Source organism: Chrysemys picta, chromosome 2 (assembly GCF_011386835.1).
Source record: "Chrysemys picta bellii isolate R12L10 chromosome 2, ASM1138683v2, whole genome shotgun sequence".
Classification (NCBI taxonomy): domain Eukaryota; kingdom Metazoa; phylum Chordata; order Testudines; family Emydidae; genus Chrysemys; species Chrysemys picta.
In genome coordinates, this window is record NC_088792.1 from 65713657 (window position 1) to 65741441 (window position 27785).

Consider the following 27785-nt stretch of genomic DNA (forward strand, 5'->3'; position numbering starts at 1 on the left):
GCCCCAGCTAGAGCGCCGGAGTGGGGCTGAACCTTGGCTTCCGGGAGCCATGTGGTGCGGCCTCCAACCCAGCACCCTGGCTGGAGTGCCAGAGCAGCCTCCAACCTACGCCCCGGCCAAAGTGGGGCCGAGCTGCGTGGTGCAGTCCCAACCCTTCACCCTGGCCAGAGTGCCAGAGCGGGGCCGGAGCGCCAGAGTGGGGCTGAGCCGTGTGGTCCAGCCCCCAACCCAGTGCCCCAGCGGGAGCTCGCGGGCCAGCGTAAAACGGCTCACGGGCCCATAGTTTGCCCACTCCTGCACTAGACCAACCATGTTTGTCCCATCTTGTGGCTTTTATTACCATTTTTAAATGTCCTACCATTGTTATTACTGGTGCAATTTGTGGTTGCAGTGGTAGGAGCACTAGTGAAGTCAGGCTGCTACCAGCCACCAGCTTTTTAACCATTGTTTTGTTTAGAGCTACTTTGAGCATGGTTAGATGACATGAGAGTTAGAACACCAGTCTCCTTAGCACTTACCAGTGTGGAGCTCTACCAGTAATAGCAAAGGCAGGAATTTTAAAGCAAGTTGCTATGCTTTTTGGCACATGCTCTTCCTGGCCAGTGTCACGTAGCTTTAAGCTGAGTCCTTTGCTCCCAGTTTGGGAAGAGCAAGGGAAAATCTGTGTTAGCAGTGTGCTCAATAACTGGGAACAGGGCGTGTGTCTATAGTGACCCCATTAGTCATTTCAGGAACAGTCTTATCTGTTCCTGCATAGAGTCCTATCTAATCTTTGTTGGCCAGGACTTTAGTCATGACTCTGCTTGAGGGTACATGACACTAATACAGAGAGTGGAGGAGGATCTAGGGATTTCCCCTCAACCTCATTGATTAAAAACAACTCAAGAGTTGGGAATACTGATGGGCTGGACAAAGCCTGTGGTTGTTCACGTATCCTTGTCTGAGCTCTCAGCCTTCTCTGTGCCATGTTGTGGATAATTGTTGTTATTTTTAAAGATACTCTAATTTTAAAATGAAACTTGTAGGAATGTTGATCAGCCCAAACTGCTCCAAAGTGACTTTATTACAGGACACAAAGTATTTTCATCCAGTGGCTATGTTTCCAGAAATGACATTAAAACAGAAATGTACTTTCTTTCAGCTTTTTGGATACCTATAGTTTAGCTGAGTATTGTGATAGGAGAATGTTGAGCATTTCAAGAACATTGCTCCATGAACGTAAAAATGATTAGTGTTCAGTGCATCAAAGTTTTTAAACTGGGTTTTTCCTCTTATAGTAATGTTTTAAATGTTTGTGCTTCAGTGCTGCATGAAAGGTGGCACCGCTCTTCCAGACATTCTCAGCCACAGGGGAAAGCTAGACTTGAAAGGATTTTTTAAAAATATAGTTGTTAGGATAAATTGGCTTGGCATTGACATTCTGTGGCGCTGCCCTCCGCTGGATGGAACATCAGATGTCCCAGTTTGTAGAAAGGTTCTCTCCATTAGCTGAACTAAAGGCTGCTCCAGACGCCTCTATTTTGGAGATTGTGGGTTTTTTCTTTTTTTTGGAACAAAATGTCATGAATTCTTTCCCCAAAGCTGCATTTATGTGACTCCTTGACAAGCTTGAGATCTGCATAATTCCAGCACTGGATCACTGCAGATTTTTTTTCATATGACACATGCTCCAACAATTTAAAATAGTGGCACTAACCTATGGTTAGTCTGGGGCCTTTCAAATTCCTCTGCCTTGATTTTATGTATGTATGTATGTATGTATGTATGTATGTATACACACAGACATTGCTTAGTACTTTAGGTCTAAATTCTGGGCCCCACAGTGCCTATAGCAGACAGCCCTCAGCAGCTCCCCAGGGCCCCCAGGCTGTAAACAACCACTTCTTGTGGGAGACGGAACATCCTTTGAGACAGCAAGGTAGCACTTATGCTGATGCTCTGCCCTTATCCACCCGCACGCAGCAGGTGGCTCCAGTAGGGGAAATCAGTCATGGAGAAACTGAATGGGACCCTACAGGCCAAAACAGCAAAAGTGGGCTATCAGCCAGGGCAAGGAGACAGGTGCCTGTCAGGCGGAATGAGACACAGCTCCCTCTCTCTTTTCCCGCCCCCCACCCCCCTGGCAATTGCTTATGGGAGTGAGCAGAACAGGGATCACAAGCCACACGCGCTAACCAGCTTGAGGAAGATGGGGCCATGGGTAAAATTTTTAAAAAACCCTCCTTGAATCGTAGGTTCCTAAGTCTCTTTTGAAAATGTGACCTATGCTCCCAAATCACTTAGTCGCTTTTGAAAATGTAACACCTCATCCCTAGCTGTTTTCTGTTTTTCCTCTCCTCCATCCACCTCTCTGTGTGGGAAGGTTACTGCAGCAGCTCCCAGGGCACCCACAGAAGACAGAAGGGCGAGGATTTATGGAGGGCTGGTGGGGAGAGGAGGCTCATTTGCCCTCTGTACTACCCAGCTGGAGAGTGGATGTGGATCTCTGTCCCCCACCTCCACACACCATCCTCTGGATTAGTTAACTCTGTGAACAGCTAGTTACTTAGACTTAGGGGGTTTCTGCAGCTCTTCCTGCTGCATAAATCAGGGCCAGGATTTGACACTTAGTTTGAAACATACGTAAAGCATTATAATTCATGTTGGAAGTTGAGGTTGGATGAATCTGGCTTCATCATATATTTCCAGCACTGATTCCGTTTGTCTTATAGGGGATTATCATTTTGATTGACAAAAGAACTGTATAACTCAGTCCTTGTTACTGTCAAGTTCAGTGTTTGAGAACTCTGCCTCCATTAGCTAAATGTCAGATTGCCGATCTTTCAGTCATAAATTGCTTTTTGGGAATGAGGAAAACTACACATTTCCCATTGGAAATATTCTGAAGACGTATTCTGATGCTGATGAATTCTCCTTTAAATTCAAATAAAAAAGCTTCTTACTGAATTGAAAAAAAATCAAGAAATTATCTTTATTAATACTAAGTTTTGTGAGACCCTCTCCCTTTTCACCCATTTGTTCTGCACAAAACTTAATTTTGGGGCCTAAAATTACCTAAAATGATGATTTGCATTCCTGTTTGTTATAACTCCAATATGTATTTACCAAAAGCAATTTATTTTATTTAAGTTGCATTCAATTATTTTGCTTTAGTTGAATGAAACTGGAGTTATTTTCTCATACCAATGTGTGGTTTAAAATAAAAGGTAAATATCTATTAGTAATCTCTTGAGAGTGGCTATTCCTGGCAATTACCACAGGAAACATGCTTATTAATATTACATCTCCTGACAAGAGATTACTATTTAAATCTGTTTCCATATTATTTTTAAAAGTCCGCTGCTGATTCACCAAACCAGTTCCTAATCCTGCCTCCCTACCTTGCATGCGTAAATATTGTGTGTAGTCCCATTGGGCCTGGTTCATTTTTGCCCTGTACCTTGTGTAGTCATTTGCATCACTGCAAAGTGGGTATTAAACACTACCATTCTGATCTGGTTGTACTTTACTCTCACTTTGCACTGGTCAAATGACTACACAAGGTACAAGGCAATAGTGAACCAGGGCCATTGACTACATGTAAGGTTTACTCACGCTAATAAGGGATGCAGAATCGGGCCCCAACTTTCTATTGGCATTATTCTGAATAGAATGCTCCAAATATTTCAAATTTGATGAGTTGTGCTGAAGTGAGTATGGGATCTGGCAGCCCCTCCTAGCTTCTCTATTTAGTTAAATTCTTTCATATTCCCAGCTAGCACCTGCTACTTTTCACACTGGCCTATTAGAAAAGAGGAAACGGTATTGATAAAAAGTATGAGGAAATATAGGACATTTTGCAAAGGAGGAAATAGAGCTTTAATGACTGTGCCCCCTCCGCATTCTCCCTGTCTGAATCTCTGTGTGTGCTCAATAGAGGGCACCAGAACACAGGCTGTGATCAGTTGTTTTTGGTAGGTTTTATTTTTTCACCCTCTCATGATCTGATGTAAATGGGCAGAGTAAATTTGCTGAAAACGAAATCAGAGTGTTAACCTTCCACACACATTCAAGTGTGCATCAGTCATTGTATTAGGTTACAGTAGATACAGGAAATCTTTAGTTAGGATTAAGTTGTACTGTTCAGCCATATGTTGTTCTCCTCCAGCAGAACAGTGTATAATATACCTAATAAAATCACATTGAAGAAAACCAGATTTTGGCCTTTATCCAAATAAGACACAACACATGTTTTGCCTTTTGTAAATGTTCTCTCTTTAGCTTAGGAGAGGGAACATTCCTCATGTAGCATACAGCATCTCCTCAAAAGCCATGCGCTTTCTTTTGCGTATCAACTGGAAGTTTATTAGAGGTCTTCTCGGGTCTAATTTTAAAGGCCAATCTGAACCCAACTTGACCACAGCTGATCTGAATCCACCCTGAAGCTGAGAGTGTCAAGGCATTTTCACAACTGACCCTTATAGTCAGGTCACGTCAGGTTGCAAGGTCAGGGATGGAGCAGCAGGAACCGGAGCTAGCATAACAGCATGTCTAGGATGCTGCAAACAGACCCAGGTGTTTCTGCCATTCACAAACCCACATCTCTTCCCTCCCCTGCAGCTGCCCCAAGAAGCCCAGGGTTGCCCAGACCTCAGTGGAGCCTCAGTCCCTCAAACTTCCAGCCAGGGCAGCCACACAGCAGGACAGACATGGGGCAGCTCCCCTTCTCTCCTCCACTGCCACCTCCTGCCTGGCCCTACTGCAGAGTGGGTGGGGGCATGGGCCCAGGGGTGGTGCAGGGTGAGTACCCATCTGCAGAGCCCCATGAAAGCCTCCATGCTGGGCAGGAGGGGTGAGGTGCAGGGCAGGCAGTGCCTGGTGTGGGGTCCCAGCTGGTCATGTTGTTTCTCTCTCTGTTCACACCTGAACCACACTGTGTGTGTGTGTCTTAAGGCAGGAAACAGCTGATGCGAATACAGCACCGCCTCTCCTGGTGGCAGCACCTCCACCAGTCACTGACCCACAAAAGACTGTTTACCATCACCCTGTCATGCCATCCCTATGACTCCCTTTGACCCTGCGCCTGCCCCCAGTCTAAGCATGTCAACTAATTTTCATCTCCAAATTGACCTGAACCCAGCACCTATAGTTAGGTCCCATTGGGTTTGGGTCGGGTTGCAAGACTCTGTATTTTATGCCCTCTTTCTGTGACGGTCGAGATATGATACATTTTTACCAAGGATGCTTACAAACGACGATTCTCCTGACAACAAAGAAAGATTTTTATCTCAAATTCAAACGTAGGGACTGGTTCTGCAAACCCTTACTCATGTAAGGGAGTTCTTATGTGATAGTAATGACTACTCAGTGGGGAAAGGTTTGCAGGATTAGGGCATTAATTTCTATCCTAGGTAGGTATAGGAAAAGTCTGACTTTCCTTTAAATCTGCCCAGTCAATTTTTTCAGGTGATACTAGAATTATCAGTGTGAGCTGTGACTTTTTATAAATTAACTGTGTGGGCCAGATTTTGATCTCATTTACTGTAGATTTACACCAGAGCAGCTGGGCTCAGAATCTGTTCCTGTGTTGGTATTTGCCGTAATGAACTGGCTGATGTTCATCGAACATTGTGATAATTGCTGGTTGGCTAAAAATTACACAGATGGTTAGTCAGTGCTAAAACATCCTAATTGTATGTTACCTTCCCCTGCCTCCTCCACCTCTTCCTGCCCAGTTGTTTGTCTCAGCTACATGTCATGTCTTGTTGTTTAGACTGCAAGCTCTTTGGGGCAGAGACTGTCACCTTTTATGTGCTTGTACAGCACCTAGCACAATGCGGCCCCGACCTAGTTGAAGCCCCTGAGTGCTACTGTAATAATAATAATAATATTCCACAATACTAACACAACGGGCGACAAACCATGCATGTCCTTGTTTTGGAGGTATGAATATTTTGAACATAAAAACTAAAAGTTAGATCTGAATAGTGCAGACACTTTATTTTTCATTTTGATGGCTTTTTAATTACATCCTTCAAGCAATATAAGCGGCTGGTGCAGAAGGAAGAAAGCAAAAGTTGTCATTTCTCAATTAAAGAGTAGAGCAGGCGTTCCAAAGGCATACCTAGGTGAAGAGTGCTTCTATGACTGCTCATGTTGACTTACAGTGGTTAGTAAAGAACTCTAAATGTTTTCCCTTCTAGATGGACTGTGTGTGATTGGTTCAATGAACATCTTTCTCTAATTCTTCCTCTCTGTGTTTCTTCACGCATTTAACCTCCAGATGGCACTATTAAGCAGAAGAGAAAATAACTGTGAAATAATGAGTCCAATGTAAAGTAAAATTGGAAATTGAATTATAGCTGCAGAAAAAGGACAGTAGCCTTGAGGTTCTGATCAACCTGTACTCTTATCACTTTTGTTTGCTGTTCCCATATGTTAGGTTACCAGCAAGTTAATAATAGTGCTTCAGCAGTTCAAGGCTTAGTAGAATTGCTGTGGACATGAAATAAAGCTAAAATGAATTTGTGTCCAATATCGTTGACATTAGTGCTCATTACTTCTGTGGTGTAAAGCCTCAAACCATCTAAAATCAATTTTAAAGATTACCCATTATTTTATAAAGAAAATAAAATACATTTCAAACAGCAACAAAGCTGCAAGTATAGCGTAATCTCATGAACAGTTAGTTACTTGCGCTTTAGCCTGGGTGGCAGGAAGCTACTGAAGATATAATATAGGAAAATCTTTAGGGAAACTAAAGCTTATGCATGTTGAATTTAATGGGCTGGCTTTTTACTATATTACTCTGAATTAGAAATGCAGACATTAGTATTGCAAAAATGTGAATCCCCTCACTGTTATCTGTTTTTTAAATCTGGAACATAAATTCTAGTAAGATTCACTTGAAGAAAACAAACAAAAGGAATGAGTTTGCTCATCCAGTGCTTACACTATAAATCTGTATTTATTGTGCGGTATGATTGGGGTTTTTTCCCCCTTTTTGTTTCATGATGTTTGTGTCATTTCTTGTTTGGGATTTCACATTGACCAAGAGTGGCCAATGAATGATGGCTTTTCAAACTGTATTCATGAAGCTATTGCTGTTGAGGAGGGAGGTGTGTGGATTTGTAGGTTCTGTGGCTTGATTCATTTTTGTACACTATTAGGTGGTTTCTTTTGGGTTACTGAGAAGTTGTTTTTAAATGTACTGTGCATTAATACTTTGTAGGCATGGATTTTAAGAGAGACTATATTTGTGATGTCTATTTTTAAGAAAACTATGTGTGGGTTTATCAGAGTAAAAGCTGGGTTTTATCAATGTTTAAAAATGTCCTTATCTTGAACAGTAGCAAAAAGTGATCCCTGTTGCAGCCCCACTCTCTGATAATTTCACATGGAATATGGTAGATCATTATGGGCCACTGCAAATATTTTTAATTACTGCAAACTTATCAATTTCAAGTTCTATATAGGTCTATTTTCATTTTGCTGTCCTTTAACCTAAAGACAGAAATCCTTAAGTATATTACATTAATTAAATATTACCAGTATATTGGTCACAACAGAGAACAGTTTTCAGAGTTCATTTATATTTAAAATATTACAGTCCAAACACGTGGTTAAGATTGGAAGAACCAGTATGTTGTACACTTCATGTTAATTCGGGTATTTATAATACAGTTGAATTTTATTTATTTATTTTACTTTCACCAGTTCTTATGTTGTTGTCTTGTATCTGATTATATTCAGTAATGTTGTCAAATAAATGGAAAAGATATTGATAACTAAAAGCTAACCTAAATATTTGTAAATAGGCAAACATAAATTCTCAACGGTTCTGGCTTGCTTAAATATATTGTAGTAAATTTGCCCGCAATGTTAGTTGTTAGTGTCATAGACCCTTATTTTGCAAATGCTGAGTATTCCCACTGAGCTCAAAAAGACTACTCCCATGAGTAAAGTTACACATGCACATCAGCATTTTGTAGGAATGGGCCCTTATTGTCTGCTGCTGATCATATTAAGAATAGACCTATTGTGCAATTCGTTCCTTATACAAATATTGCAGGAGCATTGCATTTTCAGAGTAGCAATGCTAATGCTCAGATTTCAGTCCTTGAAGAGTAACTCTAACTTTCCAATTTTTTTGAATGCATTGTACTTGGATTACACAGTTCACATGATTAAAAAGGTTATGCTAAATGCATTTGAAGGCTTATTTTCACAAATATAAACTGCAGTTGAAGATAGACTTTTTCAAAAAACAGCTAAAATGAAGAGTATTGTCAGAACTTACTGAAAGCATTTTACAAACAGATTTAAATCAATGTACATCGATGGCATTTTTACTATCCCTTAAATGTATACAAATTTGTAAAAGTGTAAATATGTACTTCTAGTTTTTGTTGGTGTGCACACACATTCTATTTCACAGATATGTCAAAGTCCTGACTTTTCATGCTTCTAAACTCCTTCATCTTCTTCCACTCCCCCAAGAGAAATCAGGCAGTTGAAATGTTTAAAGTAGTTTAGTATTTTTAAATATAGACAATTCTTGAATGTAGACCAAATTTCCATAAGTGCATGTGCCTTTGCCCCCCTTACAATCATTAATTGATCCACATGGTAATAACAGATGGTTAAATGGAAGAAACGCCCTTGAAGTTATTCTTATAACAGATGTTCTTAACTATTAGCTTCATGTTTTTACTCACCCAAAATTCCAGATAATGTAATAAAAAGGTAACACATACCTAATCATTTTATTATATGCAGTGCATTCTGAAGCTAATTTGGGATTCATTTAAAAGCCGGACACCTCTGAGAAATTGTTCTAGTAACTATGTGTGTTTTTCTTTTTTTTAAAGGATCCTACAAAATGCATTATTGCTTTCGGACAGTAGACTTCACCTCTTCTTACAGACTCAGCTAAGTCCAGAAGATATTGAAGCTTGTGTATCTGGACAGACAAAATATTCTGTTGCTGATGCGATTCATAAGTTCGCCTCTTTGAAACGACGTTTTCCTATTGAAGATGAAGAGAGAAAAAGAGAAAAAAATGAGGCAGATTCTGATTCAGAGAGGTTACTTTCTTCTTTACATTCCAATATATATATATACACACACACACACACAGAGACTTCACTTTTTTGTTGATGTAATACTAAGATAATGAAAAAATTAATTGACTGAGATTTTATTGAGCTGTGACAGCTCATCATAGAAGTCTTCACACACACCTCCACACTGAATTAATGAATGCAGTAGAAATTCAATTATCTGCATTCTGATTATGTGAATTTCATTTAGTCAGACTTGAATTATTCGCGTTTAAATTATCTTGCTAAAAAAAATATCCAACTGCACTCCAAATGGCTAATTAAAAGTCCAAATTTCCTGTCTCTCTTTGTGACTGGAGATAATTAAAGTTCTCCTCTGTTACTCAGGCTTTGAGTGTGTTGTGAAAACCAATTTCCTTTCTTTATTTTTTTTCTCCCCTTCTCTGTAGTTCATCCTCCGGGCTTGGACACAGTAGTGATGACAGCATTTCACATGGATGTAAAGCAAGCACAGTCTCTGAAGAATCCTGAAAAATCACTTGTATATTGCCATCCTAAGACTCGCAAAATAATTTTTTCTCTCAATTTTCAGACCATAGCTTTGAAACTGTTTCTTTGTTTGTTGCTTTTATTAAATTGCACTGATTTATTTTTACATGTTGCCTATTACATTTAGGTTTATGCAGCCATTAAAATCTTGACAAATATTGGGCTAGTGGTGCTCTATTGCCAAGTATGGCTGATAAAATATTTCCCTGGGTGACTATGTATTTTAGATCTTAAAAAATAAAGGTATTTTACATTAGTTTAAAAGTGATGTATCAAATGAAAATCTACTCAAAGCAATTTTGTGTACTTTATACCAGAGAAGTTTCACTCTAACCAGTTGTGTGACATTGGTAATGAAGTTATATAGACCAGAGGGTATTAACTTTTAAAAATAGCATGGTGACTTAAGGAAAACAGAATCTGTACTATTTGTTGCTGACAATTGGAGATATAGACTATCTTTCCTCAGCCTTTCTCCAATGTTTATGGGAAAACTTGCTCTTATCATGCACAAGAGCCAGAGGCCAACATTTTCAAACATAGATGCCTAAAGTTAGGCACATAAATGTGACATGATTTCAAGGGGTGCTGAAAACCTTCAGCTCTCATGGAAGGTAGTGGGAATTATGGTTGCTCCCTCCCTGTGAAAATCATGTGTAAAATCTGGCCCCACTGAAGTCAATGGGCATTTTGCACTGACTTCGACAGGGCCAACATTTCACTCTAGGTATCTAACTTTAGGGACCTACGTTTGAAAATGTTAGCTAAGTGTTCTAGGTTAACATTTTAAATGAAGTGAAACTGTCTTTCCGAAAGGATGATAGTCACATAGATATAACACGTTGTTCGAATATAGAATTCTAAGCTGTTAGGTACAAACTGAAATAACTGGAGTTTTTAATTTCACTTTTACTGTAGTAAACACATTGAAATACTGACTTTTTCACAAATGGCAGGCTTGAACACAACTTTTTAACCACAAACATTTGTTATAATCTACTTTTGCTCTTTATAGCAGCAACTATGAGTTAACTTGTCCCAGAGCCTGTCAATAGAAAATGTTTCAATGTTTATTTATATTTGACATTTAACTGCTATTAAAGACAAGGCAGTGGGTCTGATCCTGTTCCCATTGAAATAATGGCAAAACTCCTCTGGATTTCAGTGCTGCAAGTTCAGGTCCAGTATGGATTTTGTCTCTGACAAAGATACAGTAGTTAGTATCTTTTAACCTGTGAATTACACAGAAACAATATATAATTAATTGGCCAGCTAATAAAAGTTAGTGTGGATATGTTTTTAAAGCATCCAGCTGGGAACCTGTTTAGTTTTAGAAAGGTGTCTCTTAAGAGCTTGAGGATAACATCTCATCTTTTAGGTAATTACTTTGAACCAGTTTTCTCATCATGGTAGCACTTTCATAAGATAAATATCATCTGTTTCTTTTGCTCAGTTTTGTTGAATTGCACAAATATATCTAGTCACCATCTCTGCTTGTGTGTAGAAGGGTCAACGAAATATTTTGATATAAAAGCACTAACATTAATTAAAGCAACAAGTTATCATGGCAAGATAGCTTCTATTGCAAAGTGCAGACTTTTTTTTTTCTTTTTGGAAGATGTTGCCTCATTGATAGACTTATTATTTAGCGCAAAGCTGCCCATAACATCAGCGAAGAAATCTTGAAATGAACAAAAACTGAGAACTAGAATAATTTTTTAGAGAAGGAAATTAATTATCATTTTGTTTACCATACTATTGGGTTTTTTTGTGTTTAATGTTGAGCTAGATCATTGAATGCACTTTACACTTTGTGGCCTGCTAACACATATCCTGACTGTTTAAATGGAAGAGTTGGAGAACCTTTGTGACTACTTATTATAATTCAGGGATCTTGTCTTTTGTGTATTAAGGAGATTTTTGCAAAGCAGCCTGTTTCAGTGATAAATATTTGGGATTCATAATAATTGTATTGTTATTAACTTTATCACACTCTTCACAAGTTAGATCTGTGCTCTAAAATCTGTTCCATTACCTTCTTCCTATCCTGCATGGAAATTTATTTAAAATGTTACTGTTTTGAGTTCTCTGTATACCTAGAATTAGTGAAAACGTTCATGTTAAATGATAATGAAGAATATTCTGTTCTAGGGTTAATTTACCAAGAAAAAACAATTGTAAATGTTTTAGGATATGTTTTTTATTTTGTGAAATTTAAATATAAAACTTCTTAAAATTTTTGATTAGTGTGTTGTGATTTTAGCACTACATCAAATATTGTTTTTCTACAAGAAACTCATCTTGTTGGGAATTTGATTCTTGGTTTTTGTTGTTGTTTTTGACTATAAGTGACATTTCTGTCTAGTTTTTCAAACAGTCAGGATTTTTAATGCGCCACTCCTGCATCCAAAATCTTATCACTTTAATTGTTCCTGCTTTGCTACACTTATACTTTTATAAGAAAGCTTAGTAGAAACAGAACATTCTTAAGTAATTAAATAAGACAAAAATAAATTGCTCTGTTTTAACTTGTAAATGAGATTTATTTTTAAAATCCATTTCCTAATTTATTTTTTCATGACTTTTAGTACTCTACACGGTTTTCTGTTTCTCAAATATTTTTGTGTGTGCTATATGTTGTTAAACAAACATAGATACCCCCAGTCATTTATATTTTTGAATTGTAATGCATATTTAACTTAAGGATATTCTAAATCAGCATTCCAACAACCTGTTACTCGTAATGCAACTGAAACATTTCTATAAACAAGGTAACAAAAATCCTCTTTTAAAAGAAAATAATTCATTCAATAACACAGCTTATTTTTTATAAACATTAAGAGTAAGAAACTTGACAGTCTTATTTTCTCAACACACATTTCTAAATTCTGTGCCCACCTTTTCTAAATTCTGTGCATTTTTGTTCTTGAAATATTTTTGTGTTGAAGATACTTTTTAATGTAGTTCTGAAAAACTATCCAATTGTATTTGTGACATTATCTGTTTGTAATACAAGAAGCATGTAAAGTTAGCAGCCCTTTCAAGGAATGGGTAAAATAAAACCTTATGTTTCTAAGTAGTTATAACAACAATAGTAGAATCAATAATGATAATCAATGTTTATCCCAAAAAGGTTGGGGTTTTTGTTGTTGTTAAACTACTTTTACAATGCTGCACTCTTTCTTTTAAACACAAAAATGTAATTCAGTACTTCCAGTGTCAAGACTGATTCTTCTCATGAAAGGCCTTCAATACTTAAAGAAAAATAGACTTTCCCTCTTAAAATTAAAAATATTCCATTGCAGGTTAAATTGCTTTTTTGCCTATTTGAATAAACCATATTTAGAAGATAATGTAATTATCTTTTATAACAGGAACCAAAAATACTCCTTTTGGTTTGGAACATTTAGAGTTCTTGAATTGTGAGATACTCATAACATATATGTATATATTTCTAAGTATTCCTATCCTATCAACTTTCCATGAGCAATTATGCAATATTATATTATATGGCTTGCAGCTTTGAAATTTTATTGTAGGATTGCTTGTGGAAAGTTAAATAACAATACCTCGTTGATATGATATCTCTAAAATCTACGTTTGCAATTACAATATATACTACTTAAAATCATCATCTACAGTTTGGCAAATACAAAACTGTTCCAGTTCCATGAGGAAATCACTGCAAGTACTAAGGCAAAGCTGAGCATATTTACTGGAAATCATATGTAAAAACCTGCAAATCAGAAACTTTACCAACCTAAATATACTTTCCAAAACTTTGCTATCTCTTTGTAGCTATATCTTCGTAACCAGTTCCCCTTGCCTGTAGAATGCTACATGGCAAACCTTTCACTAACTGATACTGTAACTGTAAAACTTTTCCTCACTGTTAGGAACACAGTTTTTGACATTTGCCACCAATTGATCTAGCAGCACAAACTCTTCCAGTGCCTGCTTCTTTCCTCTCATTGCCTGTGCTCTCTCCCAAGGCCGCCGAGAAGCTTTCAAACTACCTTTTCCTGCCATGAATTCCTAACTTTATAAATTCCCCTCACTAGCCATCTGGCTCCACGCTAAGAGGCAAACAGTTACTCCAACAAGTGCCTAGTCATCAGCAGCCCCCCCATCGCCTCCTGCCTTTACTCCTGGAGGCAGCATTGGCACCACTTTCAGTTGAGTTTTGCTAGTTTCTTACCTCAGGGCCTTCATCCTCTCTTCCCTCCCACCCCACTTGCTGTAGTTTTTCCTGCAGCTGCAAGCACAGACTGACTGTGTGTGCAGGGGGCTCTCGCGGCAGCTCGCTCCCTCCCTCCCCCGCCCGTGAGTGTGTTCCAGGCGCCTCCATGCGCCCAGGCTCTGCCGGGGGCTGTTTGTCAGGTAAACAAGTAGCCGGCCTTGATCCGGTAACTCGTAGCAACCGCATCCCATAGCAACAGCGGGGGAGGAGTGGAAAGGGGAGGGGAGGGAGACGCAGCAATTTGCAGCTTCTCAGCCCCAAGAGCCAGAACCCCAAAGTCTCATGCATGAGATCTGGGTCTAGACACCCACCCGCCCCCACGTTAAAAATACAAAAGCACCAGGAGATGCTGGGGGGGGGGGGGCGGAATCCAGCAGTATCCCCCTCAACCCCTAAGAAAGCAGAGTTTGGCGGGGGGTGCCTGGGGGGCTCTGCAGGGATCGGACATTTTTCAGGGTTTATTTTTAAATGTATCCGACCCCCCCCCCCTTTCACATGAATGTAAAACAAAAGGCTGGGAGGGGGGTGCGTGCGTGTGAGCCAGGCTGTGATAATGGGATGCTGCAGGAGCAGGAGGGAGACTGCCTCTATTGCCAGTCACTGGGCTGATGGAATTCTTTGTTATGCAAAAGCCCAGGCGGCTGGGCTCCTCTGGGCAGGCTCCGAGCCAGAGGAAACGTGTGTGTGTTTGTGTGTGTGTGGTGTGTGTACACACACAGAGCAAAAAGGGGGAGCCCAGGAGCGGCAGCTCGGAGTGCGTGTGATCCCAGAGGAGTGTGCCGGACCGGTCCCTTCGATTTGGGGTAGACTGCTCCTCTCTGCAGTTACATTTCAAATCCCAATCAATGCAATTTACTAGAGCATGGCCAACACTTTCCTGTTTGCTGCCCTCAATATCCCCACCTTCCATCAAATCGTTATGGCTTTATCTAGTTGCAGCGATACTTGTGCCCCCATGACTTCTTTCCCCCAGGACTGGAAGGAACTGATGCTTTGTGAGGTGGTTTTATTTATTTTATCATTATTTTAAAGTAAAATAATAGCAGAATAACCGCTGTGCATTGCTCACATGCCAAGCCAATGCAATTTGGTCACTCCTTCCTTTATATTAGATTAGAAAACCTAGTGCCTGCAATGAGAGTGCGCCTGAGACTCAGCTAGGAAGAGAGCATCGCCTCTTTGCGAGATGGGGAGACTGTCCTGCCTGGACATGAGGCAGGCACTGCTTCCCAGCGCTAAGTTTGCCTGACCCTATTGGGCCTAGAGATCTTTGGTACCTCTGTGTGTAATGCACCTAGCGGCCGGAAGGAGGCGCTGCCAGGCAGAGAGCCCGCACGGGTAGATTGAACGAGCTGAGAGCAGAGCCCAAAACTGAGCCGCCGCCACCTTCCCCTCTCTAGGACATTCCACTCCAGCAATCTGCTCCCCAGCCCCTCTTAACAATGCACTAAATCTCTGTGGTGGGTGACAGGGCCCTTCTGGTTTGTATGGGACTCCCCCAAGAGGTGGAGATTACAGAGTATGTACCAGAGAGAGAGAGACACACACACACACCAGCCAGTTCCCAGACCTAGGCATCTCTTTAGCCAAGGAAAAGGATCCATTGCTATAAAATACATATAGATCCACCTTCCCCATGTGCAATGGCAGTTATTGCTGGGGTGTCAGATTGTGTGTGAGGTGAGATAATGGGTTTCTGAGGGGCCCACTCCTTAATTCCTCCCCCGCCCCTCCCACACACAGCAGCTCTAAGCCTTTAATTAATTTATTTTTTTTAACTAAAGCAATTACAGAAAAGTGCAAATCTAATGCGTGACATTTAACACTTCGCTGTGGCAGGCAGGCTGCCTTTAAATGGGGGCCTTTCTGCGGAACAACAAAAGCCAAAAGGCCTTGTGTCATGGAGTAATGTAAGACACAATCTCGCCTGCAAATGCACAATGAATCGGGAAGGATTTATGTAATTAATTGACCAGTCTTAACCTGTTATCGTGATGTAAGGAATTTGGAACTCATTAATTTGGGCCCTGACAGATTTCATATTAGAGCTGGCAAATATGGATTGAACCTCTTATTCTTGCAGCAGCTGGAATTTCCATGACAGTGAGGATTAGTGAAGAAGACCTATTGCTGGAGTCAAACTGCCTCTTTTGTAATCAGCAGCCCTGCTCTGCATTAAAGGGATAATGGGTGATAGGGGAGACAAAAAAGTGTATGTGTGTGTGTGGCGGGGGGGGGGGGGGGGGGAGATATTACCCTGGTGGTATAGGGAAGAGTGGCCCTTTTGCTCACTCTGCTAATATTTATATAAGTCCCAAGCATTTGCAGCTGAATGAAAACCTTAATACCAATCATAATGAGAGTGCAGCTACCTGGAGCTAAAGGGAGAGGACAAGGCCACAGGCTGAAGATGTTCTGCGGGAAGTTTAAGGTTTAAATGTGAGGAGGCGGGCATTTCTGCAAAACATTCTCTGCCTGTAGCACGGAGCCTGAGAGCCAAAAGCAGAATCTCCTGCAGAAGCCAGGAGATTCTAGGTTTAGGCCAAAAGGGAGTTGGTGCAATGCTTTAGTTGTAAGTGAGCACACCAGGGCAACTCATAATGGAGGCTGGCCTTCTCGGGAGCACACTTGCTGTCTCAGACAGTGGGCTTACACACAGTCTTGTGCAAAAATAATGAATCTGTTGAGGTGCCTGCACTTTAATATGTGCCTTAGTCCTTCTGTGCAGAATTTATGAGTCATCTCTTCAGCAGTGTGGAAAGGTGGTTTTATGGTTAAGGGATTGGATCAAGAGATATAGGTTAAATTTCTGGCTTGTCCACAGACTACTGGTATGACGGTAGCAAAGCTTTTAATTCTTCTGTGCCTCAGTTTCCAATTTTAAAACGGAGGATAATAATACTGCCTTTCCCATCCTTTGTCTGTTTTCCCTATTTAGGGACTGTCTCTGACTATGTCTTTGTACAGTGTCTAGCATAAAGAGGCCCCAATCTCCATTGTGGTCTCTGGGCACTAATGTAATAATAAGGTATCCAGACTCCAGCTTATATCTGGAAGGAAACAGTCTTAGACATTTCTCCCTTTTTTCTGGTTTTTCTACTTTGTGCATTTGACAGCAAGTTGTATCTAGTCACTTTCAGTGGTTCCCTGGCATTGTGACTACACTAGATCTCTCTTTTATTTGTGTGGGTCTTCTGCACAATAGCAAAGAGAGAGAACAGCATTAAAAATAGGCAAATATGGTGGTGAAACCACAACATTGGGCAGGGGGCAAATGTGGTACCAAAAATACAGTCAGATTTGTGCTCTTTAAGCAGATCTATGATTAATTATGCATTTGGATAGTGCCTAGAACAATGATGGCCTTTAGACTGCCCATATAAATGTCAGATAATAATACTGATAATAGGTTTAACTCATTTTATTTAAAAAAGACCAGATTGCAAGTTGATCATATCCCTTTAAAGTGCATCTTTTTATTGCTTCCCGATAAATTAATCTTAACATATGCCATGGAGACCTTATTTATCCACAGGTAAGACAACATTTATCTTTTACAGATTTACATTAATCTGTCCTAACAGTCGCTTCACTGATTCTGTACTTGCTTTTTTTAGGGATCAAGAACAGCAAACAGTTCAGTTTACACTGTAAGTATACATTTTACCAAATTTTTACTCTCATTAAGCGTTGATCAAGCGTAACTAATTTCTTTGTTAAATTAAATGTGCTGGCATATGGTGAAGCTTCACATTATTTAAAAACAACAAACCAAAGCATGTTTAAGGTTTTGTTTATTTGTAGGTCCTGTATTTTTAAGTATTTTCATCCTCTTTGATTCTTTCAGGTGAACAAATTCAAAGTATGAGTCATTTACATTCTTTACTTAATATTATCTGGTATTTTGTATGCTTGCAAAATGAAAGTTAGTGGTTATTATTAGTAAGAGTGAAGGTTTTTGCAAGATATATGTTGGTTAAAAAAACAAACATCAAGTATCATAGAAACTTTAAGATCAGATTTTTATTTTGTTCTGAGATGATTAACATACAATGCAAGGCAAAAACTGTGTATATTATAATTCAGTATAGTCAAACCTTCCAAACTAATTCATTTTTGCTTCAGATATTTTGTACCTGAAGAATACAAACATATATGGCTCATTAAAAGTTTAGTTTATTTATAGAGGGTAAATACAAATTTCTGCCTAGACCCGATGAAGGATGAAATGGTGGCCCCATTGAAGTCAATGGCCAAACTTCCATTGATTTCTGTGGGGCCAGGATTTCATTCAAATGGTGGATTGTTACCGTTGTTTTAGTATCATCTTGTTTGCTGCTTATGCTCAAGTTGAAAAAGTGCCCTTTTCTACATGCAACTTAGGTTAAAATTATGTCCTCTTTGAACCAACAGGTGGCCTTTTTTGAATGTAGTTAATTTTTGCCTGTACACCGATGAAAGTCTGATTTGAGCTTAGGAACATTTTCAAATACTATCAGAATGTATTTTTATTTATGCAAAACATGGTAGACAAACTTTTGATTATTTTGTTTTCTAATCTGTATTGTAATGCAATTGATTTCATGTAGTAAACATTTTTAGATGTCTACTTTTTCTCTAGGTCCTGGTTCTTGAATGTTGGATAATAAATAGTAATGATGAGTAAGGCTGTAAACACCATTCTCATTTCTGTTTCTCATATTTCTACTCTCAAGTTACATCTACCTATGCTTTTCACTGCAGTGTATAGCTACCCATTGTTATCCTAAGATCATCCCAGTGCCAGAGGACAAGGATCTCATTGGTATCAGGTAATGAATTTCAGCTAGCCTAACCAATTCAGTGTACCCCAACTCATTATGGTTATAAACGGTATCTAAAAGGGATAATGTAATATGTCATTGGAAATCTAATAACTCACTGATTAATATTCTTGTGTGATGTATGGTGTGGTGTGTATTAAGAGTTATGGACATATGCTTTTGTCTCTTTAAGGAGCAAATTAACCTTATTATTATTTCTCTGAATTGTTCAGGAGAGGGCTGGGCACTTGCAGAGCACATGGTTTGGGGAAAACTTGGGACTGGGAGTGCGTTGAGGTCACTCTGTAAGTAGTAACTGAGGCTGGTGGAGGCCAGGGTGAGGCTGTTGTGCTACAGACTGGATGCTGGAGCCAGAGTTGCTGATCCAGGGATGTGCAGCACGCAGCACGCAGACACTTGGGTGTGACCTGCATGTTTGTCTGTTGGCTGCTGGTAGGGTGACCAGACAGCAAATGTGAAAAATTGGGACAGGGGGTGGGGGGTAATAGGAGCTTATATAAGAAAAAGACCCCAAAATCGGGACTGTCCCTATAAAATCAGGACATCTGGTCACCCTAGCTGCTGGTGTCTAGGCTGTGAGCCACAGTAGTGGGGCATTTCATGCACCGAGGGTTACCGGGCAGGTGGTGACACAACCCCTCACTAGTCTGGATTGCACCCCATACCCTACATACTATGCCAGTCATGTGCAGTGTAGATGGAGCCCTAGTGTGGAATCAGAGTGTCCCTCCAGGGCGATAGTGTGGAACAGCTATTGCAGTTTTAATGCGTACACTAGCTGTTTCACACTAACTACCCTGTGAATTCCCCATGTAGATAAGTCCTCAGTGTTTTTTGTAGACACAGGACTATATTTTGCTTTTTGTGGTATTTGGGGCCCATTTCTTCTCCCTGGGGAATTTAGTATACGTTTAGATGGGTAGTAAAGTAGCACAGCATGGAGTACTTTCACCAGCACTCTCAGAGTGAAATCCTAACTCCACGGAAGACAATGGGAATTTTGCCCCATTGTTTTCACCAAGCATCAAGAAACAGCTTCATCCATACTGTACCTTATGTATAGCAATTGGTTGGCTAGTTTCATAGTATAGAGCTGGAAAATGCATTAGACACACTGTTCATGTTAAGCTTCCCAATTATTGCTGCTACTTCTTGATATAAAAGATGGCACTTCAGTGTCCTTTGTTAACAATTAATTAAGTCTCAAAACACCTGAGGAGGTAGGTACTATTGTTTTACAGATGGGAAAACTGAGCCATAGAGCAGTTAAGTGACTTACCCATGGTTGCACAGAAAGTCTGTTACGATCTTGGAAAGGAATAGCAATTGTCTGTTTCTTATTTCTTTCTGTGTTATAAAGGACTTCCCATTCCCAGTGGGAGACGCTAGGTAACAAGCTCTTTTGAAAATCTGGCCACAATTGTGGATGCAGAATACTTTTAAAAATATGATTTCTGGGGGCTCAATTTTTGGATGCGCAACTCAAGACATCTCAAAAACACCTAATTTTCAGAGGGCAATGAGCATCCACCCACTCAAAATCAAGTCCCTTTTGGTGCATTTCAGGTTGGGCACTCAAACACCACGGCATCCAAAATTACTAGTCACATTTGATAACATTGGTCAAAGTATTTTTCAGGCTACAGCACCCATAGTAGAGTTCTGTATTTATTTTGGGGAAGGGAGAAGCAGCGTACTCACCTTGCTGATTACAGAGTCAGAGAAGGGGAGAGAAGAGGGAGGTAATTAGTGTACACTTGTACATATTGGTTAAATGGGCAGCATTGACAGAAATTCCTTTTAGGGAAGCTAGTAGCAATGTGGTAGCCTTGTTAATATCAATAAGTGTTATCATTGGAATTGGTGCCTGAGAAAGCAATATTGGTGTTGATTAGAAATTGTAGGAAAGAGATTGATTTTGGGCCAATCCTGCAGTCATTAGTAGCCCCTATTAAAATTATTGGGACTACTATCATAAGTAAGGACTACTCATTGAGTAAGTGTTGCAGAATCAGCTCTTAAATATACCTTATAATCTGGGCCACATAGGATTGTTAATTTCAAGCAGAACTCCCCATAAGTGGGAGTTCTGTTGTTCACATTATGCTATGATATGGCCCTCCATCATTATTTTCTCGTATTATAATAAAATTAGTTCTTGAAAATTGATCTTATTTTACAACTTCTTATTGTAGAGATATAAAACGTATAGCACATGACAATCAATTTAACCAAATACATTGAAAATGTGTTGAGATCTATATTTTATTTTCTGAACAGGTCTTTTCCCCTTAATGCCTTTTGTACAGGTTTCTGGCCAGGAAGAATTATGCAAACAGCTTGTATTTAAAAACAAAACAAAATTCTGTTTCTTATTTCACAGGTATGTGTTTGCATGTTACCAGAAATCACATGCACTTACAGAGTAAGATTTTTGTCTTCCATTGCTAACACAGTGGCTATCAAGCAATTACAGAGAAACACATATTTTCTTGTTCTATATTTAAGACTCATTTCTGCAGCCTTGACTGACAAGAAGAGTCCTTATGCCTATGACTAAGACACACTTGAGTAGGATTTTACAGGATTGGCCCTGATTTTGTATTCTTCACATAAAACAATACAGCTTCTTTTCATTAGCTTTAACTATGCCGGACTTGGCCTGAGACTCAAGGAACCACAACTGACTCCTTTACTCCCGCTCACCCTCTGCTGTGCCCATTGGTGTCAGGGGCTGCATCTGAGGACTTCAGATCCTTTACCATATGTCTGTCTGTCTCCCTATCTAATCACAGTGGCCTCTGAATGCATTACAATACATTTAATAAAGGCCAGAATTTGTAAATAATTGAACGCTTGTTCTCTCCCTCTATTCCATGAGCCTGTAGTAAGAGGCTCTTTCTCTTCTTTCCCTTGAGTAACATCCATTCACTTAGTATGATTTTCATATTAGTCTTCCCCTCCTTGTTTCCCATCTCCCTGGGTGGGGTTGGTTCTGGTGGGAAAGATCTGGGTCTGACATTTCCTTCTGAAGATTCACTTGCTTAAGTGCTTTGCTGGATCAGGGTCAGAGAGTTCAGCATTTGCAGGATTGAAACCATAAAGATCAAGACCAGAACTTGGAATTCAGTCCGAAATTCTTTGGGAAGTCGGTCCAGTTTGCAGAAAGCATTGAGGGGCTGTTTGCATTGACCTGTGTTACTTAACAGGGTAGTTGTCATATTGTGCATCAGCTGAAGTTTCTTCAGAGACTTTGGATTAATTCCCAGCTACAGTGCATTGCAGTAACAGGCAGGAGGTCACAAATGTGTGGATCATAGTGGCTTGGTCCATGTCTGTTTAGATGCGGTTTAAGCCTTCTGGCTAGCAGGAGGAAGATTTTCTGGTTTAGAATGACCCAGAGACTGTTCATTCTCTGAATGACTGGAGGAGCGACACCCTCAGTTGTTATCATTTCGGCCAGTCCTCTGAATGCTTTCTCTGTTGCACTATACTCATGTCTGTTTTGCTTTGGTTTAGCTTCCACCAGCCATTCTTCAACCACATGCTAATTTTGGGATCCCTAATGGGAGCGATGTTTAAGATCTGGGTGTTGTCTGCATATTTTGGCATGTGAGACCATGATGTTTCACAGTCTCTCCCAGGCTTAAGTCTCAGAGCTCTCTTGTCATGTAGGAAGGTATTAACAGTATATGGATGTAGAAACTTGAAGTACAGAGAGATCAAGGGTTAGACTTACCTAAGGTCGCATGGCAAGAGACAAATCCTCCCTTTACTTACAAGACTTAGAAGACCCTAGGGGTCAGTATGACTGTTCATGTGAGAAAGGCAAGCAGGACCTCTGAGATGTGCAAAAATTATCTTCTGTTAGAGGTGAAGGTACTCAGTTTGTCCCAGGAGGCCCTCAGCATCTTTCAGGATTAGCTGTATAAATTGTAAGTGCTTCCGGGCATGGAGCTTGCCCTTGTATTTGTCTGTGAAACACACATTTGATGCTATGTATAGTAAATAATAAATAATGACTTTAGACACCTGCTGCACATGGGATTATGAACTGATTCTCCCTCCTGATTAATTTCCCGTTCCAAGATGCCAACTGTGCAGTTTTCCTGGAATATGTCAGTAGCTGGTATGATGGCCTCTGCTACTTTCTTTTACACTATACAGCATTAACTGTTGGGGTACTGTCATCTGCCATATACAACGTATTTTACAGCACAGAGGAAGAATTTTAATAAGACCTCCAAGGGGCTTGCTGCCATTTTTTAGTGGAAAGCTTTCCTACAAAGAAAGTGCACTGAAACTCCCAAGAGACAGCAGGAGAAAACACTCCCACTGAGAAGAGCCTGTGTCATCCCATTTTATTGTCTATATGTCACTACAACACTCACATGATTCTGACAAGCTGTTCTTTTCTGCCTTAGCTAGTGCTGCTTAATGTCATTTTCTTGGTTGAACATCTTCATTTCAGACTTGTTACAAGGCATTAACTAGTTTCTAGGTTTCCGCATGTTGGCTGTATGTTGCTTTGAATAACATTCTCCTTTCTCCTTCACATAAAGGTAAACTACACGTTTACTTAATCCACATTTTTTGTAGCACATCACAGAAGAAAAAGCTCTGTGACGTCTCCATCCAGATTAAGCATTTTAGGATCACATAAATGAGTTTGATGGGCAAACTAGACAACACTATTTCAATGGGTTACAAATAACAGAGAAAAGAGCATTGTCCATGCAGTGACTCCAAATACTATAAATTTAGGCGATCAGTTTACTACAGTAATATGATTCTCTCTCATTGGTAAACCACCAGCTAGTCCATTTCTTAGCGCAAAATTACTGAGAATATCCTTTGAAAAACAATGGGCAGCTCATCCAAGCGTTTCTCTTATTTTTGCTTGTGTATACAGTGAGTACATCATGTTTGTATAATTTTGGACTTACCACTGTTCCAGGAGAAGTGGATCATTCTGAGAGTTGGTAATCAATAACCTGGACCATACTCAGAGAAGCAATCCCATTGAGGCCCCTCCTATAAACATTCATGTGGGTGGTCCTTATGGGTCCTATTCTGATACCTTTACTTGTTCAATAGCACATGACTTCACAAATAATCCTATTGACGTCAAGGGGCCTATTTGTGGCGTAAAGTATTGAACGTGAATAAAGGTATCAGGACGTGGCTCTGTTTAATTCAGAGAGACTGTTGTGAGTACACGTTTGCAGGTTCCTACCCTAACTGATGAACCTAGTCTGCAAAACAAATGCAATGGGCTTTGAAAATTAAAGGGCCGAATGCTGCAAGGAGTGGCTTCCTTGAGATGCAAGTACCCTCTCTCCCTCAGCGGAGATGGGGTGGGGGGCGGCGTTCCACCTCGGTCGGCGCCTAGCAGCTGACTTAGAACTGGTGCACGCCCCTGAGCGACATAAGTTATATTGACATAAATGGTAGTGTAGACATTCAGCAGGTGTGCTATAGCACCTCTCCAACTTGTACCAAATCTGCACAACAGAGCAGGATCTCATTTTTGGGGCCTGATCCTTACTTGCCTCAGAGTTATCTTTTGAAGTCAAGGAGACTACTCACATAAGCACTGTGCATGTGAATACGGGTTTGCAGGGTGGGTTTGTGTTCCTGAACTGATATTGCTTCACACTTCAATTATAGTCAGCAGCTATAGGGTTAACCAACAAATTCTCTTCTCTCTCACATTGCAGTGCTCATTCATTCTCCACTAAATATATATATATAAAGAAACTGGATGCTTTAGAAAGTTTGACCGAAAGCTGATAAATCATCTGTTTCCCAGATTTAACTTTTAATAGGGAACAGTGATATTTTTTGTGCATTCAGATAACAAACTCCTAACTACTGCATCAGGCGTATTGAGTTTTTGTTTCATTTTGCTTTTAAATTGAACCTGAGAAGCTGATGTACATGAGTTGCCCTATTCTGAATCTTTGTCATTTCAGACAGCTCTGCTTATTGCCAGCTCATTTCACAGAGATCTATTTCAAATCAACTCATAAATTATTAATCGTACAAGTGTAGGTCAGAGAGACACTAACCCTGACAATCACACCCTAATATTCTCTCTTTAGCATCAGAAATAAGAAAGGAGATAGGAATAATCAATATTCAACAACCAAGGTATATCTCACACAGATATGGTTATGTGCACTCAGGAAAAAAAAATTGTATCTTTACAAAACCTGTCAGGTTGACATTAATCTTGCATGATGAATAATGTGGCAATTTATGAATTTTTAACACCTTTAAAATGATGAAATTGTGGGAGGTGATATCCAAAAGTAAATTTGATCAAATCCGAGAATATTTCTGATCAAATGGAGAGATTGAATAATGTGTAGAAAAATATTTAAACATCAATTTAGTTCACACAGCAAGCAAGAGAGTTCAGATAGGTTTGTTACTGGGAAGTAGTTCTGGTCACAAATAATTCACTTGAAGATTTAATTATAATTTAAAGCTTAAGCAGTAAAAGGTAACAGACCAAATCCTGTAAGGTGTTGAGTGCCTCCTGAGACTGGGAGTTACGGGCGCTAGCAGCAGGCACATTGTACCATACAGGCTGTTGGGCCAGACTGTGCTACCTTGACTCCCATTGTGTAGTACCTTACTTCACGGAAAGCCCCACTGATTTCAGTGGAACTCCTTGCAGAGATAGATACTAATCAGAGTGAATAAGTGGACGGGGGGAGAATCTGACCCTTTATTAATACTGGGGTCTGAACCTGAGAGGTGCTAAGCATCTGTGACTCCTATTGACTTCACTGGGAGTTGTGGGCATTCAGCACAGAATCAGGTCTTTATTCTGATGAAACAAACACCAAATAATTTGCCTACACATTTATTTATTCATTTTTTAGAGAGGCACAAATTATTGCTATTGGCTAATAATGAAAACTATGGAACCAATCCTGTCCCAGCTGAGGAGTTTGCCATCTACTTTAATGGGAGTAGGGTCAGACCTTATCTTTGAAATTTCCTAACTTTGAAATTGCCAGACAAATACCAAACCAAAATGTTTCATTTATTAGCTGTCAGGAAGGAATTACTAACATTTTATGATTATTAAAAATAGTTACAAGTTTTCCAGGAACCATGGAACAATTGTACATTTTAATTTTTCATTGTAAGTAAAATAAAAATGAAGATCAAGAACTTTATTTATTAACAAAAAGCATCAACCCTTCCGATGCCAACATTTTATTCAGTCTTTGTTGAACAGAAAATAAAATGTGTTTGTTTCCACAGATTTGAGGAGAATTAACATGTGTCTGATTGTTAATATTTGATCCTTCTTTAATTATTTATGATGCCAAGGAATGAATCTGTCAAGTAAATAATGAAATGCGTACATGCAGCATATGTAATTAGGTTAGGTGCATAAATCCAAAGTGTTCACTTTGTAGTTGTCAGTGCAAAATTTATTAATAATGAGAAATGCTAAATGAAGAAAATCTCTAAGTCTACTCATTAGCGTAGGTTTGAGAAGTTGCTGAAAAAGAAAGTGGCCATTAGTCCTCTTTACCAACATTTTAAAACTATGAACCTCAGCTAAACTGCTGTCCATTTTGCTCTTCCCTGCTTTGAACTTGTAACACGAGGATCTTCTGAGAAGGGTGTTGAGAATGCATATTGTAACTTCACTTTGTAAATAAATGTATAGGTAGAGATTTTCTGCATCCACTCAGAACTTAAAATTCAATAGACTACTGCATGTTTTACTTCTTACGAGACTGAAGTTCCAATAAACACTAAAATAAAGTGAACCATGTTTGGGTGTTAGAATGTTAGGATCAGAAATGTGCAATAAATTCTCATATATCAAAAACAACAACAGGAACAATATTGCACATAGACTCAAGCGTAGAGTGATGCTTGCCATGTTATGTACTTGCTTGTGTTGTCTTTTGTGCACTGGGCAGAATATGTCACACATGGGAGTGTGTGTCTGTGTGACGTGTGTAGTTCATTTAAAATGCCTAATTGTGGAGCAATGAAAATCCTCCTTTAGCTTATAGTCCGAGTCTGTAGCCAGTTATAACCTGACTTCACAAGCTACGTTTAGCTGAATGAAGACTGGAGCATCTGGATATAGGTAGTAGGCCATTGGGTAGTTGTGTCCACACAATCAAAAAATTGAATGTATCACTTTATTAGCACGCCTTCAACTTGATGTCTAGCTGCCTCTACTTTTTGTGGGGGAAGACAAAAAATGGTTCTATTTAACAACAACAAAAGCTATGAGTTCATGTCTTTTGGGGTACAAAAAAAAGGTGAGAGAAATACCTTTTTGAGACAAACACCTGTCGTTATGGGACTCAGAATGAACATTTGTCAATCCCAAAAAGATATTTTGAGCTTAACTGCTAAATTTATGTTTATAAAGTCTTTCAATATGATGTCTGAAGTACATAATTAGCACATGCAAATAAGAAGACAATAATCTACACGAGACGCTAACATTTCAGTGGCATTCTGTTGTATTTTAATACACAATATCATATGAACCTCGTTGTTGAACCAAGTCATATTTTAGGATCCAGGATGAAAATCATCTCAGGATGGCCATAAAATAAAAATATTTCAGCCTATCTCGATGACCCTAGCTAAGAGCATATGCTTTCCTTTTCAAGGCATCAAAATATCAAGACCACCAAAAGAAAACTGGTAGCCAACCATTCAACTCTGCAGCAAAAAGTTAGTTTGCAACCCCAACATTCTGCATCCAAATCACAAATCCTGTTATCTGCCATCAGGGCTAACGTTTCTTTGCCCCACATCATATACTACAATATTCATGTCCGCTAACCAAACCTAGAACTGAAGTGCATTGAGTTGTCCATCCATAAAATCAGGAACAGGCATTTAGTGATACAAAATGGTCGTGCTAAGACCTAATGCCTGAGGGGCAGATCACTCATATCAGACTCCCAGTTCTGCCTGAAAAAGACCAATTAGGTTATCCTGTCTCTATTCCACTACCAGTGCAGGATTGCTCCCAACAGAATATTCCCTAGTGCTTTACCCAATCTAGTTTTAAATTACTCAAGTGCAAGGACTTCTATCACCTCCCTTGGGGGACTATTACAGTCTCAGGTC

At 39.6% G+C, this 27785-nt stretch overlaps 1 protein-coding gene and 1 long non-coding RNA gene across 2 annotated transcripts in view; one reads left to right on the forward strand and one right to left on the reverse strand.

The window, feature by feature from the left end:
- The window catches only part of SNX10 (sorting nexin 10), a 58382-nt gene extending 46551 nt beyond the window's left edge, over positions 1 to 11831 (forward strand). Inside the window, exons 6-7 of the mRNA XM_005296975.5 lie at positions 8850 to 9065; positions 9491 to 11831. Coding sequence (XP_005297032.1) covers positions 8850 to 9065; positions 9491 to 9572 — 298 coding nt within the window. The 3' untranslated portion in view covers positions 9573 to 11831. The remainder of the gene's footprint in view (positions 1 to 8849; positions 9066 to 9490) is intronic.
- Positions 5954 to 13945, reverse strand: LOC101950699 (uncharacterized). Its single transcript, XR_509023.4, has 3 exons — positions 13789 to 13945; positions 8736 to 9007; positions 5954 to 6268 (listed from the first exon to the last, which is right to left on the reverse strand). It is a non-coding gene; the product is annotated as an uncharacterized LOC101950699 (long non-coding RNA).
- Positions 13946 to 27785: the final 13840 nt, after the last annotated feature.